The following is an 18,007-nucleotide window of genomic DNA, read 5'->3' as shown; positions in this document are numbered from 1 at the left end:
GTTTTGGTCAATAAAAAAACCAATTTGCATATATCATAGAAACAAAACCCATCGATATACAACAATCGCCATGGTTCAAAATACCGGACAATAAACAATGATAGTGATGAAACCTAACTTTTAACAATAAAGAGCCGTGCTGTCTATAGTTGCACAAAACTGTATATGAACATGTACCAAAATATCCTCCTTGTAATTTATTAGGGCCCCGACTAAAAGTCGGATCGCCCTATAGTGATCAGTCTGTCCGTCCGTCCCTCTGTCCGTCCGTCCGTCCGTAACACTTTAACTTTGTGTCCGCTGCATATCTAGAAAACCATTATGATTTCATACTTTATACTTTACATGTTTATTAACCACCACCAGAGGGCGTGTCATGATGTATGTACAACTTTCTAGGTCAAAGGTCAAGGTAAAAAAGCTTTGGTTTCAGTTGACAACCCTGTGTCCTGTGGTGATGATCGTGTCCGCTCTATATCTTGAGAACCCTTATGATTTCAAAGTTTATACTTGACATCCATGTTAACCAACACCAGAGGGTGTGTCATGATGTATTTACAACTTCCTAGGTCAAAGGTCAAGGTCAAAAACTTTGGTTTCAGTTGACAACCCCGTGTCCTGTGATGAAGATCGTGTCCGCTACATATCTAGATAACCGTTCTGATTTTATACTTAATACTTAACATGTTTATTAACCAACACCAGAGGGTGTGTCATGATGTATGTACAACTGCCTAGGTCAAAGGTCAAGGTCAAAAACTTTGGTTTTTCAGTTGACAACCCTGTGTCCCGTGGTACAGATCGTGTCCGCTCCATATCTGGATAACCTTTATGATTTCAAAGTTTATACTTGACATCCATTTTAACCACCATCAGAGGGCGTGTCATGATGTATGTAAAACTTCCTAGGTCAAAGGTCAAGGTAAAAAAAAATTTGGTTTTAGTTGACAACCCTGTGTCCTGAAGATTGTGTCCGCTCTATATCTTGGGAACCGTTTTGATTTCAAATATTATACTTGACATCCATTTTAATCAACACCAGAGGGTGTGTCATGATGTATGTACAATTTCCTAGGTCAAAGGTCTGTCTGTCTGTTGGTCTGTCCATCGCTTACAATTTTGATTCACACTATATTTATTTACCCAACGTTATTGACAGCGGGGCCCACAGAGATGGCTTCCATCTCAATGATATCTAGTTAAGACTATTTCATCAAAGAAATTTAATTGAACCAACAGAACAGCATCACAGAGCATGGCAAAGGACAACTTGGTCCTCAGTGGTATCGCCTGCCTAGTAGGCCGTAATTAGGTGCTTGCATGAAAATATTGATAAAATTCGATTAAAATTTGTTGTCACAACATTTTGGAAACAAAGGATAAAATTGAGTATGGAAATGGGGAATATGTCAACGAGACAACAACCCGACCAAATAGCAGATTTAAACAACCAAAACCCACCTTTGGGTCCTCCACGTAGCGAGAAAATCAATCACCCGGAGGTGGTCCTCCTCTAGCCCCTAGATAAAAATATGTACTAGTACAGTGATACAGGACGTCATATTAAACTCCAAAAAATATAAATGAACTAAAAATTAAAAAAAAACATACAAGACGAATAATGCCAGAGGCTACTGAAAGGGCAAAAAATACGGCGGGATCAAACATGTTTTGTCCGAACACCACCCTTCCTGAATACCAAAAGTCATTGTAGAATTAAAAAATACGCACATGCAGTAAAACTGAGTTAAAAGGAAGCCCGATTCCGAATATATATCACTCCTTCATATCTCTGATTTCTTGTCCGGATTTGGCAATACTGTATGAATGTACTTTAAGCTTTAAGATTTTCAAATGTTTTGGTATCGAATATCATTGAAGAGACATTTATTTTTTAAATGCGTATCCGGTGCATTAATATGTTGCCCGTCTTAAATTATGTTTCACTTTCATCAGATGTGTACTAGCTACATGTAGGTGTGTCGTATTCAGGGGCGGGTCCAGGTAAGGGCGTAGTGGGCGTACGCCCCCTTTAAAAAAAAAAAAAAAAAAAAACTATCGTTATAATCTGCTAGTATTGTATTGAATAATGGCAATTTATCATATTCTTAAACACATACTCTGATTTCTTTTTATACTGATTCCCCAATCTGATGGGTCATCATCAACCGTAAAATTTCCTTTCTCGGAGTCCGGCGTGTTCGACTTTGCGATTAGTATCCATTGTTGTTGATGTGATAAAGAATTCGCCAAAGATGTCGATGTCCAAAAAAAACGTCAAAAGACCTTAAAATCGTACCAAGTTGTTTTGGACACCTTTTTTAAACAACCAAAACGGTAAGTAAATCTATATAATACATGAATTTTGGTTGTTTTGTGTGACACTAACTTCGATTCCCCATAGCCATTCTTAATATACCGGGGGGGGGGGGGGGGTATATTACTATATATACGATACTGGGTATATTCTGACAAAAGGGGTTGTATTTTCAGCTAAATTGTCTAAAATGGGGTTATTTTTTTACGCGTTGCCTTGGAAGGGGTCACTCAGATTTGACTATGATATCTAGAACGGGGTTCAAACCTATGATTGCGTTGGATAAAAACCGTAATTTTTATACGTGTGCATGCAAAACAAATTTCTTGGTAGAGTGGTCTAAATACAGCACAAACAACATTTTCCGTCGGTCCGTCCATCCCGGTGGTTTAAATACAATAACTCGAGAACGGATACACGTTTTTAACATTTGCACAGTTCAATGTAGTTGTTTAGTGTTGATATTAAATCCATGTTTAGCAAAATCTACGAACTATTTTTGTGAGAAATTATGTTTTGTCAGTATACTATATAATTACTTATCCCTTAAGTTGATCAAGAATGATTTGCCGAGAAGCACCATGAAGGAGGATCGCCTAAATGCTCTGCTTCTTTTATATGTTCACAGAGACATTAAACTTGATTTTGATAAAATTATTGACGATTACGCCATGAGAAATCCACGTAAAATGGTTCTAATGAATCCACACTAGTAATTGAAAATGAGTCCGTCAGTATTTTTCTGTGTTCATTTTAGGTTTTGCGTCAAGGTACATGTATACTAGAAATATGTATATTTCCACATTAAAGCAATACTCAGAACGAAAGAACTTTATTCTTCAGTGTTTATTTGTCTTGTATCATGTGTGTCGTTCAACGAAACCCGAACTTAATCAAAAATAGAGGGATTACTTCTTAATTTGATGCTAAATTGAAATTCAGGAGCTTCTGAGCTTCCCCATGGACCCTCAACCGTAATCACGCCTCTCGTTCATAAAATCCTGGCCTAGGAATTGAAATGTTAAGTAACTCCTTATACCCTTGAGTTTGGAATTTCTCGTTATTGGTCTACTGCTGTTAAGATCCATCCAATCATTTTGATATACCATAGACAATTAATGGAGAGAACTCGGCATAAAAAATGTCACACCCTGACACTTTAACTATAAAATATACATGCTCCAAGTCGGGAACCGTTACATTAGTGCAATTCTCTATTATTTTATGTTTTTAAGCCAAAAAAAAGGTCCAAAAAACCTAAATATTTTATTCTACCCCTTTCAAATATCCTGGACACGCCCCTGCTATTGCGATGAAAAAGCACACTATATCAGAACAGTGCATGAATATTGTGTCATGAATTTATTCACCATTTTAATTGAAGTTCCTTTTCCCATTATGGAGTATTGACAAATCAACCATGCAATATTTATCTTTTGTATCTCAATTGTCATATGATCTTATTTTTAACAATTTTATCATTGTTTTCTGTGCGGTATAATCACAACAGACTAATAAGACCTGTACATGGACGTTAGGAATATAATCACAATTTATAACATTTCAACTTATTCGCTTTCTGTAGGCTTTTTCTCGTTACATTAAGGAACATATTCCCCATTTCCATTCTTAATTTTTCATAGAATTTTTTTTCTGAGACAAGTGCCTGTGACGATATCATATATATATTTTTTTTTTCAAATCGATCAGTATTTTTTTTTTAGTTGTGTTAACTAACAAAAAGGACTACATTCTGCAAGGAGAACAAAAAAATGTTGGTCAATAAAAAAATCTTCATTAATTATAATAACTTTCTGACATCAGAAACATGTAGGAATGTAACATATATGCATTCAAAACAGAACCGGAAGGATTCGATGCTACATGTATCATATACTTTAGTTGTTGTATCATATACTTTAGTTGTAAAACCATAACAGTTACTCGTAAAGAACCTCACAGACGGGAAATTAATCAGTTGTGTTGATTGATGAGAAATGAAACCCTATCGTTTATTATGTAAAACAGTACCGTTTCAGTTTACTCTGCAGTTTAGAGATTAACGCTGCAATGTTTATACTTCAGTTTTAGTTTAGAGATTATTTATAGGAGGTAAAGCTAAGTGGCTAGCGCCGTATGTGATCGATTTGAATGAATGGCAGTTTAATTCGACTTATTAAACTTCTCAAACTGAATGGCATGTGTCAATCATAAACAGAATTAAACTTCTGCCGGGTGTTTTATTATTCATAGATTATGAAAAATCCTTCAATTTTTGAACTTGATGTTAGTAGGGGAGTTATTGAATTTTAACTTGAAGCGCAGAGGGAACTGACTCTGTTTCTAAAAACTTCGAACTTTTTGTATTTATCCAGGTGCACCGTTGGTCGATTAGTGACAAATTGGTTAACTGCGCTGCGGTACTGTTTTACGGTAACTGAGGGAATATTGACCAGTTTAAAGTTTTTCGTATATTGTTTAAGAGTGATGTATTGTTTCGCAAGGAGGCTTTATCAAATATAGTTTTTTTTAGTAATCATATGCACTTATTTTACGCTGTCAATGTTAGATAATTGATATAAACTGTAGTAAGCTTATTCTCTGATTTTCTGAAATTGGAAACTGAGAAACACGTGGTTTTCATTCAAAGACGATGGAACATTAAAGTATGGAGAACTCTACGTTGACAGTTAACTCACTATTATTGGTGGTCTGTGTGCTAGGAACTATAGCTCTGTTTTACAGCAGTAGGAAACCAATTAACAGGTAATAAAAAAATATTATTAGTTTATAATTGTCTCTTCTGCTAATCCATACATTCCGGTTGATTTTTAAATAATCTGGTTAGAGGTTCCTGATGAATCCAATATTATAAAAGAGCGTCGGACCTCGGGGGTCGGACACACCAAAATTCAAAGTGTGTTATTTTCATTGACATTCAAATATTTTTTGTCATCGGCTTCGTAAATAGAGAAAGGGTAGTAAATCAGAAAATACAAAAGCAAGAGAACATTAAGTATATATGTTTTGTAAAATTTATTTTAATATTTGCCACTGGACGTTAAACAAAAACAACCAATCATTCATTTAAAGATTGGATATTCAAACTCTTAATTTTAGTAAAGGAATAAATATATTTGAATTCGTTCTAAATGCAACATTTTTTATTCAATATTGCTGTTCATGTATTCTGGAACTTACTAATTATACTATTAGTATACAATAGTCCCAGATTTACTGTAACAGTTCCGTTCCTCGATGGTGCTATGAAAGTGAAAATATGGATTTTATTTGAGAGTCAGAAGTGAATTTTTAAGTTTCTTTTGTCAGAAATTGATCAAAACAATAAAATTGTTTATTTTACATCGAAGTAGTTGTTACCTGACCCATAAAACCATTGACATTTAATAATAACCTTCATGAAAATCGAAACCACATGTTCTTTTATTTCCCCCTTCTTAATCGCCTCGTTATCTGACAGAACGAATTTAGTTTGACACATGTCAAAATGAGGATTTTTAAAATCTTAAACAAATATAAAAAGTAAACGGGCACTTGTCAACGAACTAAAATACAATAGTCTATGCATCGGTCTAGATTTAAACTACTTAATGTCAAATATAATGGCAGTTTAACAATGGAAGAACTGGATAATTAATTTAAACATTTACACAGTCAACAATTAATGTTTTTGTTGGCTACGACGGTAGCTTCCTGATAAATCCATTTTATCATGTCATCTTCACTTGAGTCGGTTAGCACGCTTCCGACGTACATATGGTGTCAATAATATTTACTTCATCCCTTCTCTGACATTGATGAATATCAAGATTGTAATTAATGATAAAGTTCAGGATTTAGTGGTTTAATCGTATTGTTAGGCATATTCTATCCTCGTAAGTTCGGATTATAGATGCATCTTGGTATTTTGTATGTTAAAATCGTTATACAGACCATACTGTTCTACTAGCTGGAAAATCCAATTTATAATTACTTTATTTATAACATAAACATTTGCATTACTAAGCGAGACACATTTGTAAAAAATTTGAAAAAAATGATTATTAACAAACCTTTCCGGGTGGTCTCGGTGCACAATAAAAGATTCACGTGCTGAACCGTCCGAACACCACAGCAGTTTCCTGCGAACATTTGAATTGTTATGTCAAATTAAAAGCATTGTAGTCCGACAAAAGTGTAACGGATGCTTCATTTTGTGGATTCTCACGGCAAGAGGCGGATCAAGCCATTTTACTTGAAAGGGGGTACCCAAGCCAGGATAAAAGTTGGGTGGCAACAATATTCAGATTCATTGATCGTCAAAAAATGTAGGGTTTCGACTCACGGAATCAGACCACCTCCAGATCCGCCACAGCAAAACTGCGGTTATTGTATGCATACTAGAAGCAAGGGCTGCTGCACCTGTCGACGTTCCGACCTAGCCTATATGGAACATATGTTGACATAAGAACATCTCTTACTATTGTATATAAATGATGCATCGTGTAGATGGAATGTCGTGCTCTCTGTAGAATGCCATCTGCACGTTTTGAACCGTTGCATCAACTCTTACAGGGGTCCGTACTCGGCTGATTTGTTACAAGGCTTAATGTCAGTCCCTGTATACAATAAACCCTAATTTTCAGGCGACAGTCCAAAACCGCCATATATTCTGGTCGATACCTTTAACAGAACCTACAAATTGAATGCATTATAAATTTGTTGTTAATGTGTTCTCGTCCTGGACATTCATGTAATATTTGCTACTGGACGTTATTAATTATCAATCAACACTATTGGCATGTAGTGGGATTTCACACAAAAAAATTATCGCTATGAATAATTGTATAGATTGGTCTCACTAGTACATGTAGAGCCAGCATTTCATTATGTATTCACCTTAGAGAATACGTGAATATTCTGTTTCATGTACGTTCATTTAACTTCTTGTTGCCTTTTGCTACAGTATGAAAACTGTATAAATTACCTCCTATTGTTTTCTACGGATCATAGCTTGCATTTCACTTTGGGAGGTAACCTCAAATATTGACCCGAATAATTGTTTATTTTTTTATTTACAATAACATCAGATTTTTGTGCTGCTGGGTTGCTGTCGCAAATCGAGCATCTTCTTTTCGTATGTGAAATTTTCAGTATCAAATTTTTGCCAAACGAGTCGAAAGGTTTACATGAAATCGTGACTAATTAAATATTTCTGACTCATTTTTCAACCTTCAATTTTCCTACAACATGTTAGAAAACATTGTCCCGTTATGGCTACATGTTAACACTGGTAGCTCCCCACAGTTGGCACTTGTCATAAAAAATATTAGATATTTTTATTAAGATAATTTCACTATATTAGATTTGTCAATTTATAACATTGTACAAGTCAATGTTGGAGGTATTATATAGTTCTCCTTGAACGAGAAAGTTTTGATAAATATCTTTAATAAATAACTTCTGTTGCACAAGTTACCAAGCATGCTATCGAAGTTTGTTATTTTTGTTCAATAAAACAGTTGGCATAATTTGTTTAAATATTAACCCTGTCAAAACTTCAGATTAATTTGATTTACTTCGGAATGATAAATCGAAACAATTTTACAAAATGTGAAAGCGTCATTTGTATTACTGATAGCGGTCGTGATGTTTTGTTGGTACAATCTGATCCATGATCGGTTTGGGTTTTTAAAAACTTATTAATAAAAAAATTAAAAAATATTTGCATGACGTTGATCTCCTGTGCAACTCAACTTACATACCAACCCATTAAAATAGAACAGCATATGATTTAACACGAAGCCGAATACATGTCGCATTTGTAATTTCTAACGCGGCATTGTATAGGGTTCGGCCAATGTAAGTTCAATCTCCGGCGCAGAGTTCATATCCGTTCCATACATGCTCCGCAATACTGAACTTAATATGAGTGTAGTCTCGAGAGTGTAGTGTTACAAAGTATTGAACGGAACGGATATGTGAGCTCTGCGCCGGAGATTGATGTAAGTTCTGATATTCTTCAGGTTCAGCAATATCGAGCATGGATATGGTTATTGATAATTAATAATACTTGTTATTGTTTATCAACTATACGATATTCAACTACTAGTTATAGATATTCAAGAGGTTGCAATGTAAATAAATAGGTGTTTATATCTTTATTTAAACAAAGCCCGCTTTAGAAATGATAAAATATTCTATTTACGATTAGCATTGCTTTTAAGCTCATAAAGTCGACTATTTAGTCCACATACCCGTAGCCAGGGTGGGTTCGGACGAACCCCCCCCCCCCCCCCCCTTGAAAACAAATAAGCACTGTTAAAGTAAATGTTCTGCTCGAATTTGTGAGTCCAACGAACCCCCCTTTTCAAATTCCTCGGTACACATACCCTTGATTGTGTTACCACGATATCATTAGCATAGGAAGACAAATTAAATTATAGCATATATCAATTGAAGAAATATCGGAAAAGGAACTTACTAACATAAGCAACACGACAGGTGCCATATGAGGAGCAGAATCTGCTTACCCTTCCGGAGCACCTGTGATTATCCCATGTTTCATGTGGTGTTCGTGTTGCTTAGTCTTTAGTTTTCTATGTTGTGTCTTCTGTACTAATGTTTGTCTTTTTCATTTTTAGCCATGGCGTTATCAGTTTGTTTATGAGTTAGACTGTCCCTCTGGTATAGCTCGTCCCTCTTTTGTATATGGTCATTTCTATCTTCAGACGTTCCAACCTTAATTTTAGTACAATTAAAGAATCTTGTAAAAATATTAATTTCTTTTATATCAGCACGAAAGCGATGGCTCTCGTAACTCTGAACCAATTTCAGCTCATTGTTGAAAAGAACGCAGAATCGAAATTGTCTGTTAAATTTTGATCATTAGAAAACTTTCGGTAGAGAAAATTTCAAAATGCAGACACGTTGGCGAATAACTTGTTGTTTTTATACGACCGCAAATTTTGAAAAAATTTTCGTCGTATATTGCTATCACGTTGGCGTCGTCGTCGTCGTCGTCGTCGTCGTCGTCCGAATACTTTTAGTTTTCGCACTCTTACTTTAGTAAAAGTGAATAGAAATCTATGAAATTTTAACACAAGGTTTATTACCACAAAAGGAAGGTTGGTATTGATTTTGGGAGTTTTGGTCCCAACATGTTAGGAATTAGGGGCCAAAAAGGGCCCAAATAAGCATTTTCTTGGTTTTCGCGCTATAACTTTAGTTTAAGTTAATAGAAATCTATGAAATTTTGACACAAGGTTTATGACCACAAAAGAAAGGTTGGGATTGATTTTGGGAGTTTTGGTTTCAACAGTTAAGGAATTAGGGGCCAAAAAAGGGCCCAAATAAGCATTATTCTTGGTTTTCACACAATAACTTTAGTTTAAGTTAATAGAAATCAATGAAATTTAAACACAATGTTTATGACCATAAAAGGAAGGTTGGTATTGATTTTGGGAGTTTTGGTCCTAACAGTTTAGGAAAAAGGGGCCCAAAGGGTCCATAATTAAACTTTGTTTGATTTCATCAAGAATTGAATAATTGGGGTTCTTTGATATGCGGAATCTAACTGTGTATGTAGATTCTTAATTTTTGGTCCCATTTTCAAATTGGTCTACATTAAGGTCCAAAGGGTCCAAAATTAAACTTAGTTTGATTTTGATAAAAAATTAATCGGTTGGGTTCTTTGATATGCTGAATCTAAAAATGTATTTAGATTCTTGATTATTGGCCCAGTTTTCAAGTTGGTCCAAATCGAGGTCCAAAATTAAACATTGTTTGATTTCATTAAAAATTGAATAAATGGGGTTCTTTGATATGCCAAATCAAACTGTGTATGTAGATTCTTCATTTTTGGTCCTGTTTTCAAATTGGTCTACATTAAAGTCCAAAGGGTCCAAAATTAAACTTAGTTTGATTTTAACAAAAATTGAAATCTTGGGGTTCTTTGATATGCTGAATCCAAACATGTACTTAGATTTTTGATTATGGGCCCAGTTTTCAAGTTGTCCAAATCAGGATCTAAAATATTATATTAAGTATTGTGCAATAGCAAGTCTTTTCAATTGCACAGTATTGTATAATGGTAAGAAATAACTTATTGCACAATATTGTGAAATAGCAATATTTTTTTTAAATTAGAGTTATCTTTCTTTGTCCAGAATAGTAAGCAAGAAATATCTAATTGCACAATATTGTGAAATAGCAATATTTTTTTTTAATTGGAGTTATCTTTCTTTGTCCAGAATCAACTCAAATCTTTGTTATATACAATGTATATTCACTTTTTACTACCAACTGATAAATTAAAATAATCTTTACCATTCAGTGATAACAAGCAGTTTTTTTACATCTTAATATTTTATGATGTATTTAAATGAGTAGTATATTGTTGCAAACTCCATAAGAAATTTAATTGAGATTAATTTGGAATAAGGGAAAGGGGGATGTGATTAAAAAAATTGGGTTCAATTTTCTCATTTGAAATGAAATTTCATAAATCAAATGAAAAAATTTCTTCAAACATTTTTTTGAGAGGATTAATATTCAACAGCATAGTGAATTGCTCAAAGAGAAAACAAAAATTTTAAGTTCAGTAGAACACATTCATTCTGTGTCAGAAACCTATGCTGTGTCAACTATTTAATCACAATCCAAATTTAGAGCTGAATCCAGCTTGAATGTTGTGTCCATACTTGCCCCAACCTTTCAGGGTTCAACCTCTGCGGTCGTATAAAGCTACGCCCTGCGGAGCATCTGGTTTAAATTAATTTATTCGTTTGTTATTATTTGTTTCAAAAAGTCTTAATTGTATCTGACATCAACATAGATGTAGTGTTTCTGTCTGCTGAAAAACAGCAACACATGCACCCATGATAAATATAGCATTTCTTCTAGAATGGCAGGTGACATATTATGCATGCAAGTGCCACACCAGATTGTGACGTCAAGTGCATACTCCTTTGTCAAGAGAACATGAAGATAAGGGAGTTATTTACTAAGCATGCAGTATTGATAAATAAGTTGTCAGAGAATTGATGATTTTTTTTATGATAAATGACATTAATACAGCAAACGTACAACAACTAAAGTAAACATATTGCAAACATCTATTAAAATCAACTAAATACTCTTTTGGCTCACTTGAGCGTCATTGGTGAGTCTTTTGTAAACGAAACGCGCGTTTAGCGCAAATACAAAATTCCTATCCTGGTATTTATGATGAGTTTATTTCTACTATATTTAACCAGATGTAATGAGCAATTGGCCAATAATGATGACTCCGCTATAAGTATTCAGTAGACATAGCAGTACTAGTAGATATGATAAGATATCAACCTTTATAGCATAAGGTCAGTGAGCTTGTTACCAAATGTCATGTAGTTCATGTTCATGAGAGAAAAAATATAAAATTCATACAAAGCCACTATGTTATAAATATATATGCATTCGGAAGACCAAATGACACAGAAATTAAAAACTCAGTATAGGTCACCGTATGGCCTTCAGCAATAAGCAAAGCCCAAACCGCATAAAAGAAATAACGACCTTACATGTGTACAAAAAATGAAAGAAAATCAAATATGATAACCGGCAACAAATGACAACCACTGAATTACAGGCTCCTTACTTGGGACAGGCACATGCACACAAAATAAAGCTGCATGTGGCTTATGGGGTTAGCGGGATCACAAAACCCCCCTAACCTGGGACAGTGGTATACCAGTATAGCATAATAACAAACTAGAAAGAATCGGTCAAGCCTTTTCCCGTGGTTTGTGTAATTTCCAATCGTGTTAATCAACAATGCATATAAACGCACATGAATTGTTCTCTCCATGTTTAATTATGCTTATACATGACGTCATCATCCAAAAATGAATGTTTAGTCAGCTGCATTAACAAAATCTGCCGGGATAACTTCCGGTTATATACCGCCTATTTCGATGATGTTCTACATCCGTGAAACGTGACTGTGTACATAGATTATTCAACTTCCTTGGCTTCGTTAAAGCTGCGTGCTATTTGGGAAGCCTGGTCACCTTTTAAAAAGAAGCGGTAGAAACTAAGGGGACATCATCAGACAAATTAAGAGATACTGACAAAACATAGTAAAAAACGATAAAAGACACAAGCGCTGTATGCATAAAACAGGTCCGAGTAAAAATTAATCTACCAAGTTTTATTGTGTACCACTGGTGAGAGAACAAATAAACAGCTACAGTACAAAATCAGTTGAAACTTTGTATTTTTTCTCGCTGGGTTGCTGTCTCAATATTAAGTTAAGGGTCAACCTAAAATATTCTGTCATCATTGATAATTTTTAATAATTCAACGACAAGACTTATAACTTAACTACGTTGACGCAACATAATATAAGTCGATCCATTGAAACTTATTTCCATCTACAAAATTTAAGTCTCAAAGAATTGCTGTAATATAACCTTGCGTCAAATCAGTTTAGCGATATATTTAAAAGCTTAAATGCTTTAATGAATCGATCAGGTTATGATATAATGAGATTTTCTGTTTGTGAATTTCGTGATTTCTTGTATTTAGCAAGAATTTAAATCATATAATTCAAAGTACTTAACATTGTTTAAAAGACCACACAGGTAATAAAAGTTAATTGTTCCAGATACTGCCTTTGGTTAATTAGCCATTCAGTTTACACGTTCAATGCAAACATTTGTATTTTGTACGCAAGTTAACACGTTTGTTTGAAACCATGCATGATGCTTTACTATCAGGATATTGATGTATCGTGACCAAACATCGGTTGGACCTTGTCCTTTATTTATTTTAAGATAAATCATGAACAAAGGATTACACAAACATTGTATGCCTGAGACTGAAGCTGGTTTTTTTCAGTTTTTCGCCCGCAAGCCAGAAGGATTTTGACAATCCATCATAAAAAAAAATGCAAACACATAATATACATTTTTCCTCGTTTCCAGTTATTCCATTTCGGACTTGAACAGATGGGGACGGACGATTCAGAACTTTATCAACTATATTTTTTACATGTTCTCTTGGTGTTGCTGTCGTTTGTTGGCTGTCTTATTGGTGTGCACCCAACATTTCCTTTTATGTCACATGATATTTTGTATTTAACATTGCAATAGGAAAAGATTATAATATTATATATCGGTTTTTTTTTATTAAGTTAAGCCATTCCAATTGATATTGTATAGTGTGTATTTCTATGTTGTGATGTTACACTATTGTACCAGGTAAGGGAAAAGAGTTGGAATCATTTAAACGTTAAATCCCGCTGCAATTGTCTGCATCTGTCCTGTGTTAGGAATCTGATGTTTAGTACTTGTTGTGTGTTGATGTGGTTCGTAGGCTAGCTCTATTTCTCAAACCACAGTAAAAATTTGGTGAAGCTCCCCCTAGTAGTGAATTCAAGAAGATGTCTTCTCAAAGAACAACCAAATTGTCTATGCCAAGTAGACTTCTCCAATCCAAAGATCTAAAATTATCATCTTAGCAGCTCAATTTTTCAAACCACATAAAGTTATCGTGTAGCCCCCCTTCACCCTCACCTGTCGGTTACTGGTTAGGATCTTGTCAATGTCAGTATGGCAGGAGTTATATAAACAAGCGTCTGAATGATTGGCACGAGTCACTCGGTGCGTTTAATTAATATGCTCGATGCTGTTTTTGTGTGCAGAAATTAAAAATAATGGGACAGTTTTGTACATCACAGTTGCAATTAACGATATTTATTGAAATTTTGAATGATTTTATAAATTTTTATCAGGTTTCTGGTGGTTCATTGTCCCGCTGACAGATTTTAATCTTAAACAAATTATTAAATAATTTTACAGTTAAAAAGGTTTAATACGAACTTAAAAAACAGAATTGTCACACTAAGTTGACTTCAATTAAGCAATGAAATGTGTTTTGAGTTCGTTGAATGAGAAATGACACACTGATCGATTGTAAAAAGTTAATGTAATTATAAGATAAAGCTTGAATGGAATGTTCGCTTGAAAAGATCAGTATATATATCGTATTAAAGTATTGTTAATATTTATTTTTTTTACATTTTCGGACAATCAAAAATTAGGGCGAATCAGTGGACACATCTTAACAAAGGTTCTACGGTACACATATGTGTAACACAAAGGAGTTTTATAACTTGCTTAACGGTATGGGTGGTGACCAGTGTTGATCGAAGGCCGTACATTGACCTATAGTTGATAAACTCTCATGTGATCTCTGTTTGAGATTTGTCTCATTGGTAATCACACCAAGGCATCTTATTTTTTCCTCTCTATCTGACCTTCTTTGAATTGGTGAAAAAAAGATTTGTTTACCGAACAGTATATTGCAATGTGTTTACCATTGAATAATCTGCCAGTACGCGTACTCCTCTATATCAGTTTTTGAGAGTTGGTGTCTTTCTGATCTTAATCAATATTGTTTAATGGGAATGGTTGATGTTGGCATTATGTCCAGTGGAGAGTATTTCAATGAAATTCTTGACAATAAATAGTGCGCCAAATCTGTATTATTTTACTTCTGATTATGATTATATGATCTGAATATAAAAATAAAAAAATGCAGACTGATTTTAAGCGTTTTAAAATTATTCGATGTGATCATGAATTCTTAAAAATTTCATTTCAAAATAATTGTAAAAGGTTATTATGTTCAATCTTAAATATTCATGTCTCCAACCCACATAGTGCGTAAAGGGATCAATAGAAAAACGACATAAGTACAATTTTTAAGATACAAAATAAACCCCGTAAAATGTTAATTGACCTTTAATGTCTTTTGAACTCGAATGGTTTGGAAACAACTGGATAGTCGCCTTGCACCTTTGAGGGCTTTCATTTAAAATTATGTCCGAACAACATTTACGTATCAGAATATTTATGTTTGGGCAAGGCACTCAGTGTTGCATATCTAAACGATAATGATTGAGTGTTTTTTACATAACGTACAGTGGCAAATTTTTCATGCATGTTTACACGAGAACAAGTTAACAATAAATACAAATGGAAATGGTAGGTTTTGTAATACTAGAGGCCATCCGGGATTATGGTCGGGGAAATTTGGACTGCCACAGTAAAATGAGGGTATATTGGATAGGGACAGACATTTTGCCTTGCAACCGGCCACCTTCGGACCCATCAAAGAGTTGGTTTAATCGTTCTTAACGTGCAAAAAGTGTGGCAATATCTTAAAACGAGGCGTAGGATTTTACGTCCCCATTCTAACCATACGTGGCTGCAAACTAGATACATCCCGCACAGCCAAACCGACGCCCCACTTTGGCAAGCGTTTTACTGCCGATCTGGAGAGGACCAAGTGACCATATAATTAATTTACCCAGTCACCCTTAAAACTTTGAAACTTTGGGGGGAGGTAAATAAAAAAAAAGACATTGCCATTATCTCATAGTGAGACAATGCTGGCAGTATTGAAGTTTGAAATCATGTATGATAAACTTGTGTCTAAGGATATTATTTTATAAAACTACAAATTCTTCGATGAGGTCAGGCATTATTATTACTGAATCTTCTCTTTTTATCTTAAAATACTAAGTATATCCAATCCCTGAAAATGACATCCTTGGTAAATTGGTATTTATTTCATTGATACGGTTATCTCCTGTTTTTGTTATTGTTTATTAAGTGACGAACAATTTATTAATCTATGTTTTTTTGTTTTTTTTTATTTCAGAGGTTCCTCTCATCCAAGAAACATATCAAGATTTAAAGAAGACCAACACAATACAGCAACTTTAGATAGTGTAATGACTACAATAACACCATGGGTACGTCACAAAAACATGCATCAGAACTATTTCATGAGCGGAAGAGTATATTCAGACAAACCACTTGCAGATTCAAGTTTAGTATTCATACATCATCCTAGAACCGGTGGTTCAAATATGATTAAATGTTTGAATAATATTTCTAATTCGTATGATTTGCCAATGTCGCCATTAATGACAAGCGAAAACAGAGCCTTGTGGGATTCCGGAAATAAATTAACAAATAAGTACAAAGACAGAATAAAGATTCACAGAGGAAAATTCAGTTTCGGAATGTGTCAAAATCTCAACCAACTGTGTTCATATGTGATATTTTTAAGAGACCCCCTAGAGAGACTTATATCGAGTCATAACCATTGTCAGACATTTCCGGAAGACGAATTTTGTGGGTCATCCGATCCTCGTGATATGTCTTTAAGGAGCTGGATTCTAAGCCAGGGAAACGTGTTATTGAAACAATTACTTTTCTCTCCGCATATTTGCAATGATGAGTATTTAAAAAACTTTAATATTTCGTCAAATATGAATCGTAGAAAACTTTCATGTTGGACTAAAAATAATTTAATTTTAGACAAATTAATAGTGAATTTCAAGGATAACATAACACAGTACATTGTAAATAATTTACATAAAATGATTTCATTCATTGGATTAAGTGAAGAACTTGACCTGTCACTGCGCATGCTTGAAAAGTCTTTCAAATTACCATTTACGAACTGTGACTTCAAAAATCCATCACAAGCTCATCTTAATAATGAAATTCAATCAAACAGAGCTTTAAATACAAATAGTTTCCACCAAAATGACGAGGAAATTGAGGATGAAAGTGAAGATTTCGTGAATTTGAAGGACGACTTATACATTAAAGAAGCTCTGTCAGCTGATTACGCTATTTACCATGAGGCCAAACGCATTTTCCATATACAAAAACAAATGTTATTAAATTCTGTTCGATAAAACAAATCTTTTTAATTTTCTTCTTCCTAGAGCATAATATTGGTACTATTGGTCCAGTTAAATAATTCATGTAGAATGTATGATTTGTGTATTGAACTTCAAGAGACTGCGCGAAGAATTATGATCCCGACTCTTATAATTTAAAACCTTTTTGTTATAATTTTAAATAACAGAACACATAGACCAATTGCTATAACTATAATACTGGAAAGTATTAGTAAATAGAATAAATTTATTTACATACATGATGATGAACGATATCGACAAACGTTTGCAAATATTACACAAGCATTTGTGAGCATTTACATTGGTTGTAAATGTTTTATAAACCGCGGTCTCTCAAAACTGCCCACACCACTGTAAATCAGTTATGCAAATTTTAAACTTTGCATATATCTCCTATCTTGGAAAGTGCATGTAAATCTATGGCCTATCTTTACATATCTTTGGAGAATGACTAAAGCTATGGAAAAAAAATAATTATCTTTAGCATATCTTTGACGACCTCCTAAATAATGTCAAAGGAATAATACAATTACATATACATTAGCAGGTCCGCAAATATATCTTGCAGAAAAGAAGTTACATTTGTCAAACATTTACATGACTGTCCAAATTGTTGTAAATCTGCCTTTTCGTGTAGTGCAAAGATTCATCACATTACAACTTTTCCCAAATTAATACATGCACACACCAGGTTCATTTGATTGCGGTAAATCAACGAAAGAACTCTAACATAAAAAAAAAAAAATACACGTTATTAATTTCAGGCGTCAAAAGCGCTTTTCTGGATTTACCTTTATCCGGTACGCTTTAAGCCGAATATTTTAAAGCCGAGAATGTAAAAGAACCGACACAAGTAACGACCTATATGACTTATTAATTAATAAGTATACTTACAAAATAGCAAAATGCATCTTAGGTCAACTTTG

The 18,007-nt window shown here is 34.1% G+C and overlaps 1 protein-coding gene across 1 annotated transcript; it reads left to right on the top strand.

Moving 5' to 3' along the window:
* Positions 1 to 4,356: 4,356 nt before the first annotated feature.
* LOC134690927 (uncharacterized) lies at positions 4,357 to 17,081 on the top strand. Its single transcript, XM_063551100.1, has 2 exons — positions 4,357 to 5,083; positions 16,025 to 17,081. The coding sequence occupies exons 1-2, from the start codon at positions 4,986 to 4,988 to the stop codon at positions 17,073 to 17,075; spliced, it is 1,149 nt and encodes a 382-aa protein (XP_063407170.1). The 5' UTR covers positions 4,357 to 4,985; the 3' UTR covers positions 17,076 to 17,081.
* Positions 17,082 to 18,007: the final 926 nt, after the last annotated feature.

The sequence above is a fragment of the Mytilus trossulus genome, chromosome 11, assembly GCF_036588685.1.
Source record: "Mytilus trossulus isolate FHL-02 chromosome 11, PNRI_Mtr1.1.1.hap1, whole genome shotgun sequence".
Lineage (NCBI taxonomy): Eukaryota > Metazoa > Mollusca > Bivalvia > Mytilida > Mytilidae > Mytilus > Mytilus trossulus.
This window is presented reverse-complemented; position numbering and strand designations above follow the sequence as displayed.

Coding starts and splice junctions, on each gene's coding strand:
- LOC134690927 (XM_063551100.1), top strand. CDS start 4,986: ATGGAGAACTCTACGTTGACAGTTAACTCACTATTATTGGTGGTCTGT. Junction 5,084..16,024: donor AGTAGGAAACCAATTAACAG/GTAATAAAAAAA, acceptor TTTTTATTTCAG/AGGTTCCTCTCATCCAAGAA.